The sequence below is a fragment of the Typopeltis vanoorti genome, chromosome 8, assembly GCF_054136105.1.
Source record: "Typopeltis vanoorti isolate ZY-2024b chromosome 8, IOZ_Tvanoo_1.0, whole genome shotgun sequence".
NCBI classification, from domain to species: Eukaryota; Metazoa; Arthropoda; class Arachnida; order Uropygi; family Thelyphonidae; genus Typopeltis; species Typopeltis vanoorti.
Window position 1 is genome coordinate 97,987,701 of NC_143556.1, and position 21,863 is coordinate 98,009,563.

Here is a 21,863-nt window from a genome sequence, read left to right on the forward strand (position 1 = left end):
GAATATGCCATTGTCTGCTAGCAGGAATTCATTTGGAATATAAACTGAAATGATATTCAAGTCTATTAAACCTTAAATGCTATGTCCTGCATGCCCAGTTCTTAAATACACATAAAGGAATAAGTGCCAATAACATCAAATAATCACCAGCTGCCATTTCATGTCGAGATGCTTAAAGACTGCAATCAGAAATATACAGACATGATTTGGCTTGCATGGCATACATTTTATTAAAACAATTTGATACATTACAGAATGTTTCCAAGAAACAAAAACATGAAAAACATCTTGATTAATTAGCAGTACACAACTAAAACAGCAAAAGATATTTAAGAATATATTCACAGACAGCAGATATCTGCCAGTACTCCACATGAGCAATAAATCAATGCAGGTTTGTACTGACGAGCATATTTGAGCAGTTACGCAATCTTGCAAAATACCCAAAAGAGATGAATGAAACAGTGTTCTTAAGCATTATAATCGACATGGTTGTAAAAGGCTAAGTGGATAGCATTTCTGCTGTATGGGTAAAAGTCTGGGTAAATTTTACCCAAATACATGTATTTGGGTAAAAGATTAAAGCTGGTGCAACAACTACTCCAATTAGAGCAACATTGATTGACTAGCTACAAGAAAACTAACCCACTTTTTAAGTCTGAAGTGATTCAAAAGCAACATTTGGTCTCTACAGCAGGGTTTCCAGATTATCTCAAACCATAGTACTATATAGTTCAACTTTTGGTAAATAGGATTCATATTAAAATATATTTTCTGCAGAATATGAAATTAAGTTCTTTCAATATGCAAATTTAAAATAGCAGGAGAGCTACCAAATACCTTAGTATAAACCAAAATTTTAAAGTGGTCACAATCCTTAAAAACTTCTGTAAGAATGACTCACTCTGAGTGAAGATTACTGAACTCTTCCTGAAACTTACATGAAATTTAACAAGCCTAAACTTCTGATGTACTACACTTATTTGCAGATAGTTTTGCAAGTCATCCAACTGCTCAATGTAAGCAAGTAACATACTTATATAGCAGTAAGCTCACAAACTGGTATTTTTAGTATAAATTACCAGTAAGATTATGCATTAGGAGCAAAAACACAAATCAAAGCTTGACAATATGGTTATATATTAAAAAAAAAAAAACAATACAAAACATTAATAATAAAAATCACATGTGCAAAACTGAAATAAATTTGCATAATTAAGAGATACTACACAAATATTAAAACAAAAGGAAAAAAAATATTTCAAGATATTGTTGTGGAAACTAATATATAAATCTACAAGAACATAAAAAAAAAAAGTTAAAAAAAGGCTAATTTTCATGGAACAGATTTGGAGGTACTGATTTGAAGATATTGATTTGCTGATTTAATGTACACTTATAATCTAAGTATTGGATTTTTTTAGATCTAAATTGTTATAAATAACTACTTAGTGTTGAAGGTATTGCAACACTACCTTCAACACCAATATTATATAACAATTTATTATTAATAGTTCATGACACCTCCAAGGAGTCCAAAGACTGTTCTCCACCACTACACCAAATATCTACTACCATAATCACCTACATCAATGATATCTACTGCCCACCACAACCACTAGCATTTTTGTCTGTATGCAGGATGAAAAATAAGAGTTTCTTCAGTTGGGAGGGAAAAAAGCATATAAAGATTCCTCCCATCATGACGAGAATGAAACTTGGTCTTTTCCAATCGAAGGGCACAACGCACTATTGTTCTTCAAATTGTGCTATGGATGCCTTAAAAAAAAATCCAACATTTTCAACCTAAGTGATCTTCAAATCTGTTCCATGAAAACAAGCATTTTAAAAAATGCATTTTTATATTAGTTAAAAGTTGGGGCAAAAAAAAAGTCTTGCTTTTTGGAGAAATTCTGAAATAAAGATATCTTGCACAACATATCCAAGACAGATCAACAAATCATAACTTGCACAATCAAATAAAATAACCAACATGGAAAACTTTTGTAAGCAAGCCATTTAAGTATTTAATCTAAATTAATATTAATAAAATGACCTAGTTGTAATTTGTTCCATCAAAATAGTACAGTATGCTGTACACAATGAATTAATCTTTTGTCTTTGCTATAAATATTTGAAAGAATATCAAAATGCATGCTGCTGTGATAATGATTCCAATATTATTTTCTCATGTGTAATGATGATTTATTGTTTGAAACTGTTTCAACATTTTCACTGGAATTTAAGTTCACCCTCCAATGAAAGTTACATTACTGTTTTCTTTTCTTTACTTTCTACTGTTCAGTACTTCTGAAGTTCCCTTTCCTTCATTGAAAGTTATATTATTTGAAGGAATGTATGTGTAACTAGAATTACATCCTGAAAGTAAATGCTACTGCAAGTCTCAAAGCATTTCACAATATATACAATGATGCCAAACTGCACTAGTCAAAAAAAACTTGTCAGGCCATGTAACCTCTAAGCACTGAAGCAACCCAAAACTGTTATTACAGATATATAAAAATGGTTGAAGCTGCAATAATGGAAGCATTTTAAGTTATCTATTTATAGCTGTGTTGTGATGAAACAGTTCTGTACACTTGGTTTTGTAAATAACAGTAATCTATAACAGTCCCTTTGTTCAATGAAACAGCTTACATAAGTAAAGGGAATACAAAACATAACCCAAATAACCATCATCAAAATAATGACTGCTGAATTTCATACAAAATGTGTACATACTGATACCAAATAGACACCTAGCTAGCCATTAAAAACTTCATACAAGCTGCTTATTAAAAAGCCAGTGATGAAATATTCAATACTATAGTAGTAACACACTCAATTTCTTTTCATAGGTTAGTTTCTACAAGATATCAGATACAAGTTTCTTTTGAAACAATTAAATTTTCTGAACAAGTATTGGATGCTACATGAAATGCTACTGAAGATAAAAAAAAATAACATACAATATTAAAATCAAATTTAAGATCATATATTCAACATAACACTGTGGGACAATGTTAGTCAGGTTTTATTTAAAAGAAAGTTAATGACTAAACAGTCAATTTAGTCCTATAAAACAGTCTACTGTTTAAAAATAATGTCTGCATAAAATAAGTGTAATAAATATCCACCCACTCAGCTTTCAACACCAACAATTTGCCACCTCAGTGTAATCAGTCATGACTGGTGGGGAAGTATTAGATGCATGCTAAGCTGCTAATGAGCAGCAAGATACTGCACAACATACTGTAATATGTATACAGATTATGCATTGATGAATATTGCTACAACACGAAGAAAATCTTTAGATGCCAACATTTTTAAACAATGTTTTACAGAAATGTGCTAAGACTTAGTTCAAAGGGCTCTACAGAAATAAACTCAATAAATTTTGGTGCACATATTAAAACACCAAAGAAATATCCTTCAAATTCTTGTTTAAAAAAAAAAAAAAAAAAAGGGAACACTAAGCTGAAGTGATCTGTCTACTCATTTCAAGACTTAAATGCAAAATCCAGTTCAATTTTTAGTTTCCTTGATCAAAAATCAAGTATCAATGTTAGAAAAAAAAAAAAAAAAAAAAAAAAACTACTACAGCTGTAGAAATCATATGAAGAAATTTAACATGAATTAATATTTGAATAATGTACCCTTATGCTTGATGGTGTAAAGTAAAGTACTGCCCAAATAAAGTATTTTACTTTATTTGATGGGCAATACTTTTAAATAAATACTAATTTTCTTTATAACTAGAATGGTTTGAATACAGCTAATGTGAACACCATTTTAAATCCAAACTAATAATTATTCATCTTGCATTTAATTTAACAAACAATATGTGCACTTTATTCTCCAAAGTAATATTTTTAGTAAAATTATCAAAACTACATTATTTATTTTAGGTATATTGTTTCAAATAAGTGTCACCCAAAACATCTTTGAATGTCAGTATTTATTACTGTAATCATAACCTCTTTTTCTTAGCATCCTTTGACATTTTAGATTCTCTAGGCTTTCTTTTGTTTGAAACAGGAGACGATTTTTCTTGTTTCTTTGTTCCCTTTCGAGCTGGTTTCTTAGTGGTTTCCACATTTGGCTTCACCTCAGCCACCATTTTTTTTTGTCTACCTTTTGATTTTATGCCTTCATTAGCATGTGCCTTTTTGATGACTTCTGCATGATCATTTTTTTCAGATTCATTATTATTCTTTGATCTCCTGGGACATTCATCTTGCACATGAAGAAGCAAACAATGAACAGAGGTGAAATCTCTTTTGCAGTAGGCACATGGTTTATAGCCATCCTTTCTGTGAAAATATATCAAATGGGATGCAAATTTTTGACCTTCATCTGAGGTAAATGGACAAGAACCACACTGATATGCTCTGCTGGTTTTCTGACATGAATTTTCTTTAATATGATCCACAAGCCAGTCACTACAACTGAAGTACTTTCCACACTTTCCACACCACAAGCATACTTCTCTTGTGTGATCTTTAGCAATGTGATTCAAAAATGACTGACCATCATTTGTTTCAAAATGACAGCTTACACATATGAATGGCAACTCTTCGGACTCATCAGGTGTTTCAGGATCATTTCCCAAATCAGTCCTAGTTTCATCAGCTTCAGCAGCCCCCACATTGGATTCTGAAGAAACTTTGGTGGTGGAATGTTTATTTTTATTATTTTTTCTTGTGTTTCTTTTCCTTTCCATCGTTATGGATACTATATTTCTCAAACAGCAAACAATTTAAGTACAGTTATATGCAACCTTCTCTTAGACACATCCAGTTGTAGCTTCTTTTAGTGTTATCTTCACCCTAGAGGCAAATACACATTAAGCATGCAGATTTTATAATTTCAAATAAAAAATGATTTAAAATGCATGTGCACACCATAAATTTCAGATATACAGAATTAAATCCTAATTCAAAAAGAATACAGTTAAGAAAAATGTTGAAATACTACTTCATAAACATTTTCAAAAATAAAAAAAGTGCATTATAAGTACCGTTACAGTGGGGTAAAATGAGCATGTTCCCCCTATGAACGAAGGTCATAATTCATTAACTCAGTTTATAATCGAACCAAAAAACTTTCTATAACTAAAGCTTTTTTTTTTTTTTTTTGAAAAAAATTAAATCTTCTGAACTTTAGTTGTTTTACCAATATGATGAATCCATAACATATCCAAAAACAATGAATCCATATTTCTCAAAGTTCAAGTCATTCCCAGTTCAGAATGAACAAAAAATCTTTTCATTGAGATTTGTTGTTTTTGGATTATAGCTATACCTGATCACCCCAGAAACTTTTAATGAAGCATTTATCCCTTTGGGGAAAAAAAAAAAAAAAAAAAAAAAAAAAAACTGCATAGAGTTTAGCATTTTCACATTACTTGTAATGTCCTCTACCCCATTTTTGGTAATTCATCGCCTCTAAGGTGAAAGCTTTCTTCTTCTCCATTTCATTCATTAAATGAGAAATTGTGTGTTGTCTATCTGTTCTGTTGGAGAACAAAAACCTGAGTTATATCCCTCCCCCATTATATGGGGAACCTGTTTAGTGTTCAGGGGGACTTCCAATGATACTGGCCCTTTTCATTTCTTCTGTTTTCTGTACTTCCCTTCCTGTGTTTTCCTACTCTTCCAAGCTTTTTTACAGTCTTCTAGATCACCATGAAAAACATTGTCATGTGGTTATGATTCATGGACATCCAGAAAAGGGATCCTAAAGGTCTCACTAACTTGAGTGATTGGCAGTTTTGGTCTGGTCCAGATCCACCGGATACTGGGTTTGCATGCAAGAACCAATGTTGAGGTAAATTTTCCATTTCCATGGTATAGGGACAGAACCCTAAGGCTTGCTGTTGTGCTGATATGGCAGCAGCTCTGGCATTCTATTTCATTTCCCTTATCAAGTCTGATGTCCTTGATAAGATTTGCTACAAATTAAAAGAACAATGAATAATAAAGCAGTAAAAAAGAAATTGTCAAAGAGAATTATCAGATATGACTTCACCTTCTCATATCATACCAACCTACCATCTCCATAGATCATTAGAGAGAAGAAAAAAAAAAACAATGAATACGACCTCTCAAACGATATACTAAAAATGATTTCACTATATGTAAACCCATTTATTAAAAAATAATGGAATACACTACTGCACAAAAATCAAGGATATGGTTCCATATCCATTAATAAATGGAATTGGACATCCATCCCCTACCCCCAGATGAAAACAAAACTCAATTTCATGTCATCAATATTTTCCCTGATGAGGAAGAGATGGATACCGACCATCCACAATTCTTTAAAAAAAAAAAAAAAAAAAAAAAAAAAAAAAAAAAAAAAAATTGAGGCTCATAAAAATAAGATTCCACAATACTGGAAGCCAGATGTATCCACCAAAAATAAATGACATTGTTCTTACAATTGAACTGTCACAGATTGTTGTAATAGCAACATCAAAACCACCTTGTAGACATACAAGTCAGTGTGCTGCCTATACAAGACAGATGAGGGGGCCAAAAATGAAGTAGTTGCCATTCTTGTGGACAACCACATACTTTTCCAAGTCCTAATTGTAGAAAACTGCAATTACCTCTCTGTTGGAGAGCTTACTACAGTATAATGTTGATATTATACTGCCACAACATGGGTAGTGCTTGTACTAACATCAGAGGATTATAGAGCACAAGTAACACCTGTGCACTTACTCAAACACTCACAGTCACTGACTTACTTTGCCCACCCTTTTTCTCGTCAAGTGGAAAATTGATAGCATATGGAGGTAATCACTTCCTCATATCTGCTTTTCTGCACAGGTAAACAGGTGCTCCATGGATATCACAATGAAAGTGTCCCCAGTTCTCCACATCAAAACAAGCCTGGTATCAATTTGTAGAAATCTGGACCTGTCTGTAAACAATACTGACCCCCCCCCTGCTGGTTCAGGTTCAGTTAATATGAAGCCTGGCCCATTTCAAATGTTCTCTCCCATGAGATGAGATAGGGGCCACAGAGACTATCGGTTGTCTAGCATGCAGACCACCTTTGTAAAGTCTTCTGTGCCTAGCAGAAACAGATACTAATATTCCTGTAGCTGATGTGACATTCAGATTATAGTCTATTCCATGTAACACTCCTGTTTTTTGTAAGCAGATGATCAGGGATAGTCACCCACAGCCTTCTTTCACTGATCTGAGATGCTGCTTGTGACTGCTGGAATCAGTTCTACTGTTTGTGAACCATAGAATGACTAACATGCAATAATCTGACCATCTATAGCCAGCCTCTAGTCTTATCACCTGGATTCAGTTAAATTATGTCTTGAAGCCATATCCAAGAATCCTGTTATCCCAAAACATCTCGTTCTCACACCAAACATGAAATGGGGAAAAAAAACTCCAAAATGCCCACTTTTATGCCACGGCTGATTTGCATATACCACTGACAGGACCACTTTTTTTTTTACATTAAATACCCAACTTCCAGATACCCCCTCCCCTTTCATTGTTCCTTAATTTAAGAGAGGGCTCCAAACGTATAAATTTCAGATTTGGAAATTTGGGATCCAGAGATCAGACCAAGAGACCCATGGATATCAGATTCAACATGGGAACTTATCAAAAGAAGGTGGTTGGAAAAACAAAGAGACAGGGACTGAAGAATATAAGATTACATACAAAGTCATCAAGCAGGACAAGGAAAAGTTTTATACTAATAAATGTTAAGAGCTAGAGTTCCAGATAAGGAGGGACAATTATAAAAGCAGACGTTTTATTTAGTTCGTGAAACAAAAGTTTAAGCCCAAATTGAATGTCAAAACAGGACTGGAGCACGACTAACAGAAGAACTGGAAATCAAATACAGATAGAAAGAATACGGTTAGGAACTGTACAATAGAGTGGATAAAGAAAATTTGGAGGATCCCTCTCACCAGGAAAATTCCTATTTGGAATGCCCAAAGGGATAAGAGTGTTTCATAGATTGATTACAAGGATACAGGAGACAGGATCATGGCCTCGAGACTAAAAGAAGTCAGTTTTCATACTACTACATAAGAAGGGAGATATGAAGGCTTGTAAGAACTATAGAACTATTAGTTTAATATCTCATGCAAGTAAACTTTTATTGAAGATCATGCTAAAAAGGATTCAGGCCAAAGTTGAGGCAGAGATGCTCAAGGAGCAAGCAGGTTTTAGGAAAAGTAAGGGCACCAGAGATCAGATTCTTCCAGTAATGTGTTTCTTGGACTACTCTAAAGCTTTTGATTGTGTTCAGCATGTAAAACTGTGGGAAGTAATGAAAAGAATGGGTTTTCCTCAGAACACTATCAGGTTGATAGTAAACTTGTACAGGGAGCAGGAAGCCACAGTACGAACAGGTGTTGGATTAACTGATTGGCTTCAGGTTGGAAAAGTTAGGAAAGGATGTTTACTTTCTTCTCATTTGTTTAGTATATATGCTGAGGACATCAAGCGTGAAGCATTGGATGAGCTCAAGACAGGAATTAGGATAGGTGGTAGATTGACCAGTAAATCTGAGATATGTTGATGATGAGACTGCAATGACAAGGAAGACTACAACAAATTCTTGATAAAGTTAACAAGATCAATAACAACAGAAGACCTGAATTCAATCCTAGCAAAACAAAGATCATGGTTCTCAAAGGAAATACAAACAGGGAAGCTCTTGAGAAACAGGTGTACCTTAATGGAGAAAAAAAATTGAGAAAGTCAGCAAGTCGGAGTACCTGGGATTCATTATTAATGTGAAGAATTGCTGTATAGAAGATTAGGAATGGCTAAAAACAACAGTCAGACTTGAAATCTGGAAGGACGGATCATCTCCATGGAACAAGCTGAGAATTTTGGATCAAGTTTTTTGCCAATAGCAACCGAGGGATGCGAGACTTGGAACCTAAAGAAGTCGGATAAGAAAAGGATAGCTACTTTGATGTAGTGTTACAGAAGGCTGCCGAGGATATCATATACCGAAAGGGGTACAAATGAACGGGTGTTAGAAGAGATCAGTAGAACTTTAAGGTTCCTTAAGGATATTGACAGAAGAAAGTTCAAATATTTTGGGCACACTGAAAGGATAGAAGGAGGACTTCCCAGAAGAACAGTAATAGAAGATAAAATTCCTGGAAAAAGAGAGAGGTAGACCGTCAAAAGATGGATGGATGGTGTCTGCAGTGACTGATCTTCAGAGAGTTGAAGCCTCCAGAAAAGCATACAATAGGACTACCTGGTGAGGCCTGATCACACCAATGTTCACATCACTGAGCATTTGAGTGACCATACAGCATCTGTGGATGCCCAGTGAAGCAAGGGATCTTGGGTTACAGATAGAAATTTTAAGTTCAAAATACATATTGTAAAGATCTCAGGAATTGCTGCAATATTGAGGAGGACACTTGACAACAAGAGAAAGATTAGTGATCCCACTATATAAAAAGGGATCTCTGCACAGATACAATCACTGTTGCATTTGTCCAGTTAATATTTCTTTAATGGATGTATTTAGGAATAACTTTATTTGCATAAACCAGAAACAAGATCTCATTGTGAAATCAAATTTCATAAATGTTATACACACTGATGACAACATGCAAATGTACTCTATATTAAATTTTTATCAAGCCATCTTCCTGTACTTCTTTAAGTGAAGTATAGTGTGTACATGAGATGGCCTGGTTTATTGGAAAGATAGAGGGTTTGAATCCCATTATACACATGGTAGGTATATTTGCCTACTCTTTGATTACACTGTTTATTAGAAGCCTAAAAAAAGGGACTTGAAAGAGTACATGTTTGGTTTTGCAGGTAGAGAAATCTGATTATCTAACCTTAGCCCGCTTCACAGCACTAAAATTAAGGGATTCACATAAAAATGTATTGTTTAAACAGCATTTTCTTATCACTTTGTAGTCATTTGACTGAACCAACCTACAAAGCTTGCAATTATGATAAATTTATGGCATGGCTTCAAGCAACCTCCTTAAGTTATAAAGGAAGAAATGAAGGAGTGGCGCTAGCGTCGCCGTAGCACGTGGCGGTGAATTTGAGCTGTGCAGAAGAAAGTGATTTTTAAATCTGTGAATAGTCCTTTTTTCCCCGTTTTTGAGTGCTAAATTGTTTCTCTGAATACGAGTGTACTTCAGTGGTTGTTTTTTGGAAGTTAGTTGCTGTCGCGATATAATATATTTTGGTACCGTCGGAATCGAACGCGTAATGGTGGAAGACAAAACGAAGCTAAGTTACTGTATTTAGTTATATTTCATTTTATTTAATTATATTTAGTACTGAAATGTTCTGATGTTTGTACTTTTTTTCCCTCTTATTTATTAATTGAATAATTATTAAAGATTACGCTACTCGGCAGTAAGGAATGATGGTGGATTCAGCAGCAGTCGCAAGTGGTGTAACGCCAAGTCCTCCGCCATTTAAGAACTCAATTATTAGCAATATCATAAGGGACTTTGTGGCATGCAGTACTTGCGGCATGTATGCGTCTCGGGAATTACATATGTGGCTTGTTAAAGAGAGTGGAGAGCACATGTGTGCAAAATGCAGGCAGTTGGAGGAAATTGGGCTAATGGGGGTCTTAAATTCATGTACACTAATACTAGGAGTATTAGGAACAAGAAGGAAGAGTTTTTGGCCATGGTTGGCACTTCCAGACCACAGGTTATAGGTATTAGTGAAACATGGCTGACTGTAGATGATATAACTAGTGGGATTGAATGTGATGGGTATAGTGTGTTCAGGAATGACAGAGAGAATAAAATGGGGGGAGGAGTATTGTTGATGATAGCTGATGAGCTCCAGCCAAGGAGAATAGAAGATGAATTGCAGGATAGAGAAAAGAGCACATTTGAGGCCATTTGGTGTGAGATTGTGGCTAGCAGAACTAAATATACAATTGGGTGCTGCTATAGACCAGGTGATGGAAAAGATGGTGGTGACAGTATGCACAAGCAAATAGAAGAAATGGGTGGAAGGAGGGTGATTATTATGGGAGATTTCAACTATGGTCGCATTGATTGGAGTGAGGAGAGGACACACAGAAGGAAGGAACTGGATTTTATGCGGTTATTAAGGGATAACTATCTGCGACAGCATGTAATGGAAAATACTAGGGGTCAGAGAGTGCTTGACCTAGTAATTACATCTGAGGATTTGGCTGTAACAAATATGACCACATTGCCACCAATCGGTGAGAGTGATCATAGGGTCTTAACTTGGGAGGTGGCTAAAGGTGTAGAATTTTCAATTAAGACAGGGTACATGTGGAATTATCGGGCTGGAAAGTATGACAAGCTTAGGAGTTTGATTGGTTCAGTGCCATGGCATGTACAACTGCAAGGACTAGAAGTTGATAGTGCATGGCAGGTAGTTAAGAAGTGCTTGCATGAAGCAACGGTTGACTGTATACCTAGAGTCCGAATAATAAATCAAGTAGGGGTTAAATGGATGAATAACACCATTAAGCTTGAGTTGCAAAAAAAGAAACAACTATGGAGGGAATTTAAGGAGAAGGGTGACCGGCAGGCACATGAACGGTATAAAGCACAGGCCAGAAGGGTGACGAGTGTGGTAAGAAAAGCAAAAAAGGATTACGAAAGAACATTGGCCATGCAGGCTAAAGAGAATCCTAAACAGTTTTTTAGATATGTAGCAAGTAAAAGGAAAAATGTACATGGCAGATTGATTTTAAAGAATGCCGATGGTAGGGAGGTAACTGAATCAGTTGAGATAGTTGAGTTACTGAGTGAGCACTTTGCAAAAGTATATCATCCAGGTGGTGACATTGCAGAAACGAATAAACCAGTAGATTATACGGGAATTGTGGTTAATGAAGTGGAGGTGAGTAGTCTATTGCATAACCTCAATGTCAATACATCTGTGGGATTGGATGGTATACCAGCTCGTGTTGTACGAGAAGCAGCTAAAGAACTGTCAGTACCCTTGATCATTTTGTTTAATTTGAGTCTCGGGTCTGGGTTAGTCCCGAGCGGGTGGAAAGAGGGGAAAATAGTTCCACTGCATAAAGGTGGTTCCAAGACTGCTGTAGTAAATTACCGACCGATTAGCATATCAGGAATCATTGTCAAGGTCTTAGAGAAAATAGTCAAGAGGAAAATACAAGATTGGATAGAAGAAAATGGGATACTGTATCGGGGACAGCATGGATTTGTGAAGGGTAGGTCATGCCTCAGTAACTTGCTCACGTATTATAACACAGTGACGGCTGAACTGGATAAGGGTAATGGGTTTACGGTGATTCTACTGGACCTTGCCAAGGCCTTTGACAGGATTCCACATGGAATTCTAATCAGTAAATTGCAGCATATGGGAATGGACATAGGGTTGGTGAGATGGATAGGAGGGTGGTTGACGGAGAGATATCAGAGAGTGGTTTACTCGGGAGTAGAGTCCACAAGACGGCCTGTGACTAGTGGTGTGCCACAAGGATCTGTTCTTGGACCACTGCTGTTTAATTTGTTCATAAATGATATAGGAAATAATCTGAGAGGAACAGTTCATTTGTTTGCGGATGATGCGAAGTTGGGTAGGGCAATAGTGAATGCAGATGACGTCAAAATTTTGCAGGATGATTTGGATAGATTGGAGGTCTGGGCTAAGGAGAATGGATGTCAGTTTAATGTGGCAAAATGTAAGGTTATGCATTTTGGGGTGAAAAGATTGGCGGCAGTTTACTGCATTGGTGGAACCGTGCTCCAGGAAATTGATGAGGCACGAGATTTAGGAGTGTTGGTAGATAAGGAATTGAAATTTAGGGGACACATTGCAAAAGTGACCAAAACAGCTCATCAAATCACTTGGTTGCTGAAGAATACGATGACAAGCAGGTTATTGTTCCTCTGTATCGAGCCTTGATAAGACCCCATCTAGACTACTGTGCTCAGATTTGGTCACCTAGGTTTCTTCTTGATGGGGAGGAGGTGGAGAGGATCCAGAGGCGAGTGACCAAGATGATAGCAGGTCTGTGGAATGAACCGTATGAGAACAGGTTGAGGATTTGTGGGTTGCAAAAATTGGTTGATAGGCGGAGGAGGGGAGATATGATTGAGACATTCAAATTACTGAAGGGTTTCTATAAAATTAATTCAGAAGATATTTTTGAGTACAGGGCTGGTTGTGGGAGGACTAGGGGACATCCATGGAAACTGGGCAAAAGTGTGGTTAGTAAAGGTGTTAGAGCTGGGTTCTTTACTTTTAGAGTAGTGAATGAGTGCAATGCGCTCCCTGAGTCTGTGGTGGATGCTGTGACAGTGAATGAGTTTAAGGCGAGGTATGATAGATACTGTATGAATGTCAAATAGTTGTGATGAATATGATTTGGGGCTTCCCTCGATGAGTCCAATGACTCCCTGGAGTTGCCCGTAATAATAGTAATAAATAAGTACATTAGATATATCGATATCCGACTTTGTTGCTCCAGGAACGGGGAATGAATGTAGAAAGACAAGTAGTATGATAGGAGAGAATGAGAAAATAATAGTTGATAGTGTGGAAGGTGTGAGTGACTGTGGAAGTTTAGGAGATGGTTTTGTTTGGGAGAGTGAATTTAGACCTGCAGAGGGAGATAGACGAGTTGAAAGAGGAGGTGGAATGTCTTATGAATGAGAGCAGAAGTATGAAAGATAAGATTAGGAGAATGGAAGAGATAAATGCAAGGCGAATCAGAGTAGGAGAGAGAGAGAATTTAGGGAGTATGAGTGAGAGGTATGGGGTGCTAGAAGAGGAAAGAATGGAAACAGTAGAAGAGAGGGAATGAGAGAGAGGTATGGGAATGCTAGAAGACGAGCGGATGGAAACAGTAGTAGGAGAGACAGAATGAGAGAGGGATATGGAAGTGCTAGAAGTGGAGAAAATGGAAACAGTAGAAGAGAGAGGTATGGGAATGAAAGAAGAGGAGAGAATGGAAACAATAGGAGCGAGGGAATGGTAAGAGGTATAATGTATGGCGACTCAATGATCCGTGGTGTTCAAGATAGGATGCGTGAGGAGTGTTTGCCAGGAGGAACAATAGAAAGGGTGGCTATGGCAATTAAGAGAGGTGAAAGGGTGGATGAGATGATTGTGATGGTAGGAACGAATGACTTGAGTGGTAATGTAAGTCGGGCAGCGAGAGATATGAGATTTTTGCTTGAGACTGTACGGAAGAAGACTGAGAGAGGAAAAATAGTGTGCGTGTTGCCTAGGTATGATAATGATGAGCTGAGCAGAAGAGCGGTGATATTGAATATCATAATAGCGAGAATGTGTGACAAGAGAGGACTTGTATATGTGGATGCTTGGAGTGCATTTGAGGAAAGAGAGGAGTTGTATGTGAGAGACCGTTTACATTTGAATGAGGAAGGACGTAGGCATCTGGAGAGATTGCTGTTCTGAACGAGTCAGTGTGTCCCAGGGAGGATGATAGCAGGGGTGGCCTCTTGTGGGAATGGATACTTGGGAGAAGGGAGACAATGTCAGGTAATACTGAGCCCAGTGGAGTCTAGAAGGGATAATGCTGGGTATAGAAACAATGGCATTTATATGCTGTATACTAATGCCAGAAGTATCCGGAATAAGGGAGAGGAATTGGTGGCGCAGATAGCATCAGCCTGGCCAAAAATTATTGCGATCACTGAGACGTGGTTGACAGAAGGGGATATAACAACAGGAATAGAAGTCGCTGGGTATAGCATTTTTCGTCAGGATAGGAGGGGAAAGCGTGGTGGTGGGGTGCTGCTTATGATAAGTGATGACCTATGTCCTCTAAGAGTGGAGAATTTGGAAGGAAGTGAGACAAATGATTTTGAGAGCGTATGGTGCGAGGTAGACAAGACAGGATATTTAGTGGGGTGTTGCTACAGACCCAGGAGCACAGAGGATGGGGACCAGGAGATGTTTAGACAGCTAAGTTTGGCAAGTGCAAGAAGAATGATTGTTATGGGAGATTTTAACTTCAGTAGTATAAATTGGAGAGAGGAAGATGCATGTAGCAATAGGGGAATGGAATTTCTAGAATTCTTGAGGGACAAATGTCTTAGGCAACATGTAACAGAGGGAACAAGAGGTTCAAAAGTTTTGGATTTAGTTATAGCATCAGAAGAGTTGATAATAACTGAGTTGACGTCTCTCCCACCAGTTGGAGAGAGTGACCATATGGTGTCGACTTGGAAAATGAATAGACATGCAGGAGTATCAAAGAGACGGGAACTTATGTGGAATTATAAGGCAGGTGATTATAATAGTCTTAGACGTCAACTTCGGGAAGTTTCATGGAGGGAGGAATTGGAAGGCCGGGATATCACCAGTGCGTGGGAAATTGTGAAAGAATATTTGTTATCAGCAATGGTAAGTTGTATACCACGAGTGAAGAAGAGGACGCAATTTGGAGTAAAGTGGATGACAAACAATATTAAACAGGAATTGCATGCAAAAAAGAGGCTATGGAAGAGATATAAGGAGACAGGTGAAGAGATGCATGAGGAATACAAGACACAGGCCAGAAGAGTGACTAGTGTGGTAAGGAAAGTGAAACTGGAATATGAGAGGAGATTGGCCCTAAGATCCAAAGAAAATCCTAGGGAATTTTTTAGCTATGTGGCCAGTAGGAGGAGAAATGACTGTGGAAGAATGATATTGTGGGATAAAAATGGGAATAGAGTGACTGATGCAGAGGACATAGTGGAATTGTTCAATGAACACTTTATTGGAGTATTTCATCCTAGAGGAGTCAGTTTTAATGCTAGAGGGATAGGACTGGTTCGAGGTCTGGAGGTACAGGAGGAGAGTGTGTTTCAGATACTGAGTACTCTGGATGTCAGTAAAGCTGTGGGACTGGATGGTATTTCGCCATGAGTTTTGAGAGAATGTGCTAGGGAATTGACAGTACCTTTAACGTGGCTTTTCAATGAAAGTCTGGCTTTGGCAAAGGTGCCCAGGGAATGGAAGGAAGGTAAGATAGTGCCATTGCATAAGGGTGGTAACAGACTGGAAGTGTCTAATTATAGGCCAGTCTGTGTGTCATCAGTAGGTGTTAAGATCTTGGAGAAAGTAGTGAGGGACCGTATACAGCATTGGGCAGATGAGGGTAATGTTATCTGTGAGAATCAACATGGATTTGTGAAAAGGACGCTCTTGTTTTAGCAATATGCTAGCCTTTTATAATAAAGTTACAAGAACATTAGATGAGGGAAAGGCATATACTGCAAAGTCATTTGACAGGGCGCCACATGATAAGCTGATATTTAAGTTGCAGCACATGGGTCTGGATGTCAGATTGGTCAACTGGATTCAGGATTGGCTGTCTGATAGGTATCAGAGAGTTGTGTATGGTGGAGCAGTTTCCAGGAGGCAGAGGGTTACAAGTGGGGTCCCACAGGGCTCAGTACTAGGACCTATATTGTTTAAACTTTATATCAATGACATAGCCAGTGGATTGCAGGGGGATATTCAGTTGTTTGCGGATAATGCGAAGCTGGGAAGGATTATTAGTATTAGTGCAGATGTGGTAGCCCTGCAAGAGGATTTAAATAAGCTAGATAGATGGGCAAATGAATGGGGGTGTCAGTTTAATGCAGCAAAATGTAAGGTCTTGAGGTTTGGGAAACATCGATGGGATGCTGCATACTCTATGGGAGGAGTTATACTGGAGGAAGTAGGGGAGACAAGAGATCTGGGGTTGATGATTGATAGAAATCTGAAGTTTAGGGGACATATTGCAAAGGTGGTGAAGGTAACACAGAGGCTGCTATTATGAGAAGGACACTGATCTGCAGAGATAAGAGGGTTATCATTCCGTTGTATAAGTCTCTGATCAGACCACACTTGGACTATTGTTCTCAGATTTGGTCCCCAGGATTTGAAGGGGATAAATTAACTGTGGAAAGGATACAAAGATGGTTTCAGGACTGTAAAAGGATAGTTATAAGGATCGGCTGAGAGAATGTGGACTGCAGAATTTGGTGGATAGAAGAAGGAGGTGATATGATTGAGACTTTTAAACTGTTGAGAGGTGGTTACAGGGTTGACACTGGGGAGTTCTTTCGCTTGGTTGATCAGCGGGAAGGAGTGATGACAAGAGGCCATCCCTGGAAGTTACGAAAGGAAACTGTGAGCAAGAGGGTAAGGAGTGGTTTCTTTGTGTGGAGGGTGGTTGAGCCGTGGAATGCATTGCCTGATGGAGTGGTGGGAGCGAGAACGGTCAGTGAGTTTAAAGAGTGGTATGATAGACTTTGTGTTTCTCAGGGGGGGGACCTCCCCTCGATGAGTCTTGAAAGACTTTATGTCTTAGGAAGGGCTTCCCTCGATGAGTCTTTTGACTCCTTGGAGGCCTGAATAATAATAATAATAAAATCCATAGTGCATGAGAAATCAGGGGTTGAGACACAGCAGTGTTCATAACCAGTCAGAGAGTTGGTGGGGGAGGGGGGGGCGATAGCAAGGATGCAGAGGGCTACAAGATAAGGATGAGTAACATCAAAGCAAGAGCTGCAAAAAATCTAGGAGAATATAAATAAAAAAGGTGATGAGCATACTAATGAATAATACACAGTGCAAGCAAGGAGGGCAACTATCATAGAAAAGGTAGATTCCAAAAGGAAGTTTCTTTTTTGGAATCCTCATTCCAAATGAGTTAGGTCTCTTGCTTAGTTACCCCCCCTCCTCCCACAATGCAACAAGTGAGAGAAAGAATGATTCTGGAAAGACAACTTCATACTAAGGGATTATTTTGCAAAATGTGTATTACTTAGATAGCGATACTGAAATTGTCTGTGACAGTAAGCCGATATGAGAATTTAAGTAGACAAAAATGGAAGTGCTCAAGCATATTGAGAAATATCAATATGGATATGGCACTAGTATTGGATGACATGTTGGTCTATAAGAGAACACCAGAATGGCAACACCTCTCACCAAGCAATTTAATCTAAGTTCTGGCAAACTTCCAAGGACAGGATAGCTCCATTACATAAGGGAGCTCTAAGGCAAGTAGCAAATTTCATACCAACATCAAATATTTTAGTAGTGGTTAAGGTATTGGGAAAAGATGATATTAAAAAAAAAAAAAAGAGAGAGAAATTCAAGGGTGGATATATATATATATATATATATATATATGAAGAAAATTGCTTTGTGAAAGATAAGTCTTGCTTTAGTATTTCACTCACATTTCATAGCAATGAGAGCAGAGTTGGATACAGAAAACAGCTATACAGTTGAATTCTACAAAAGGCATTTAATAGCATATTATACTGCAAACACTGCTACATGAGTCAGATCAAATAGGAGTGGATATGAAGATGATAGCATGAACAGGAGTGACTGACCAAAACACCAAAAAATATATATGGAATCAAATCTAGGAGAATGATGAAGACTAGTGAAATACCCTGGGCTAGGCTCTTAGAACACTGTTTATATGTCAGTGATATAGAGAATGATGATCTGTCCATAGATGCCTTTCTAAAATAAACTTCTTATATTCTATGCTATAAGAATGTTTATTTTAGAAATGCAAAAAGTAATGAAAATCTTGGGAATGATCAAGCTTCAGTAGACAAGATCCAAAGAGAGACAGGTACTCACAACTTGTGGTTGCGAGTACCCTGACAGTAAATAAAGTTTAAGGAGATGTATGATGGGTATTGTGTTAATGGATAGTATGGGTCTCCCACAAGAGTAATTTAACTCCATGCCACTTATTTATATGGGTATTCCATGGAGTCAAATGACTCTTGTGGGAGACCCATACTATCCATTAACACAATACCCATCATACATCTCCTTAAACTTTATTTACTGTTGGGATACTCACAACCACACCTCAGACAATCCAATCCACTCATTCACCACTCTCCAAGTAAAGGACCTAGTTTGCACATCCCTACTAACCACATTCTTACACGACTTCCAAGTGCGACCCCCTCCTTTTATCCTCCACTCTCCACGTATTGAAAAAATTCCTTTGTGTCAATCTTATAGAATCCCTTTAGTAACTAATAAGTTTCTATATCCTCTCTCCTTCACCTCTCAGATGCAACCCACACAAATTCAAAGAATTTTAAGAGAATAAGATAAATTTAGGTGGCACAGATTTTAGTGGGTAAAATATCTGCACTGTGGAATGCTGGTTATATATGCAATCTGCAGTTTGGCAGACAAAAAGAAAGGGGTATGATGATCAAGCCAAACCATAATAGAATGTTGAGAGATATTAACTTTAACTGCAAGAAGAATATGGGTCTTCCCTAGAAGCTGCAGAACACAAGTTTTTTTGCATGGAATGCATTGTCAGAAAGGAAAGCAAACATGCAGCCAATAACGGAGTTTACAGAGCAGTACAATAAACTGTGGCATCTACAGCAGACTTCCCACAAGTTTTATGACTTGATGGGAATCCCATAACACCAGCATCATTAATATCTTGTCTACTCAAACACCTCACACAGTTCTGGTTCATCACAACGTAGTCCATGACATGGATTTATAATGACTGGCTACAATTTTCCATAACGCAAATTTTTCTTTCTTTCTTTATGAGGTTTTAATCTAACAGACAAAGTTTGGTGTTGGACATTATTACTTATAACATCCAATTCACACCACCAGACCTGTTCTGAAAAATTTCCCCTGTATTAATCTTGTAAAAATACTTCAATAATTTGAAGGTCTCAATCATAATTATCCAAGATTACATCATAATTATCCTTATGGATCCACGAGGTGGGTTAGAAATAAAACGTGAACAAAAACTGGAGACCATATATGAGAGTTCTGAGAAAGATTATGAGATTGAACAGTTGGTATCAATCAATCACAGTATCATAATAAAAATGAGAATCTTAGCAAAGTACTTGATGTTAGCAATTGGAATGTGTTAGCAGAGCTAATCTCAGGTGGCATGGTCACTTAAACAGAATAAGTAAGGAAAGCAAAACAAACGTTCTTTCTCAGGATGGTAAGAAAAACACCCAAAGGAAGACCAACATCTACTTGATTTGTTACTGAAAGAAGTGCCTTAGAAGACAGAAATATAAGTTGCCATAATACTGGAGTCTTGACAGTTGATATTAATTTGGAGGAAAATTGTTGATAGGAAGTTAGTAATGATGTAACTTTTTCATGCAGTACTATTAATAATATCCCATGCTAATATCCTGGGGGTATATATAAGACATTTGATGATGATAGATTAATATATATCCCTTCTTCACCAAGACATACCAGGAACAATAATGTTGCTGATTAGCATCCTACATAATCGGATTTTTCTAACGATGGATATCTTTTGTTATATAACGATCAGATATATAACAAAAGTTCTTAATCATCCAATTTACGGAAAATAAAGTTACATTTTAAGATAGTAATTAATTCTGATAAAAATTTACACTGATTACCGTAAAACTATCTCAGATCATTCGACATAATACACCCACGACTTATGAGAAGCCATTTCAAACAGAAAATCCCTTTTCTTCGCCTACGAAAATTATTACAGTTCCATCCCTTTGCACATTTCTTTTCCAGTGGGGACCGAGGTGACATTACTGTAACATTTTTTTTTTTTTTTTTCTTCCCCCAAATCGAATAATTGCTAAATCTGAAGAGTATATTCTACTACTTACATGTACATATTTAACATTCTAAAAGTGCATATAATGAACAACTTCTGTCCAAACTCCGCAAACAATTCAACAATGGCATCAATCCCGCCAAAAATAATTCTAGTTTATCTGAATAAATTGTTAACTTAATAAATTAATAAACTGAAAAGCGAAAACATCACACCGTGAAAGGTACATAAACAATCACAAAGTTAAGAGTAAGTTCCTAAAGTTTAAATAGAACGGGAACCGTTGGTCATGCTGGTTTTTATAATCAGGATTATTATATTTTATCATTTACAATTTAAACAATATTAACCATACCCTAATTTCTTTAATATTAGCAGGAAACTACCTTTTGAAAGGCTTATAAATAAATATAAATAAATACACTTAACAGTTTATTTTAACTTACCACAAACTACTCATGAATTAACCCAATATTTTAAACGATTCCTTACACATATTGAAACTAAAAAGCACCAAAACCTTAAGCCTTAAATAATTCGTTGTTTAGCTCTCGGGGTACAAAAAGCGCCATCTGAATTCTCTAATTTTTGGCAATTAGGCTTGCCAAATTATTATTATTATTATTATTATTATTATTATTATTATTATTATTATTAATTGTTTTAAATATATTTATAGCTTCGAAATAAGAGGGAATTTGATCGCCTCATTCAAGTAATCCTCATAATCATAGACTGCAAATTATTGTAATGTATACGTCAATACCGTGTATAATAATAAAACATGATACCGATATGAAAAAAAAGGTGTATTTATATTTAAAGAAAAAAAATATTAAACTGCGTTCAGAATTTTGTACAGAGCAGAAAATGTAATATGTCTTAATTGTACATATGTATATACCCTATAGGATGATAATACAAAAAAGTTATTATTAAAAAATATTATATGCCTACATCCCATCCATAAACAGTAACAACAACATAAATAATGAAGGCTAATCCCACTCTCTTCATAAAAGCTAACCCAAGCTTCGAAGTAGGTGGGATTAATTCGCCTCATTCATCTACATGTACTCGTCATAATCAAAGACTGCGAATAAATGTAACAAAACAGTCAGTACGGTGTATAATAATAACGAAGATGTCATGTCATATCCCCATGTGTTCTCGAGGATACAGAGGTCTGACATATGTAAGTTTACAGGTCAAAGTTAACCTGCGAGAATGGCCACTCCTCAGCA

General features: G+C 36.8%; 1 protein-coding gene across 1 annotated transcript; it reads right to left on the reverse strand.

Annotated features, from left to right (window-relative positions):
- Nucleotides 1-205: 205 nt before the first annotated feature.
- Nucleotides 206-21,161, reverse strand: LOC150104212 (uncharacterized). The gene is made up of 2 exons (XM_090396839.1): nt 21,066-21,161; nt 206-4,829 (listed from the first exon to the last, which is right to left on the reverse strand). The coding sequence occupies exon 2, from the start codon at nt 4,721-4,723 to the stop codon at nt 3,971-3,973; it is 753 nt and encodes a 250-aa protein (XP_090252965.1). The 5' UTR covers nt 4,724-4,829; nt 21,066-21,161; the 3' UTR covers nt 206-3,970.
- Between the last annotated feature and the right edge of the window lie 702 nt (nt 21,162-21,863).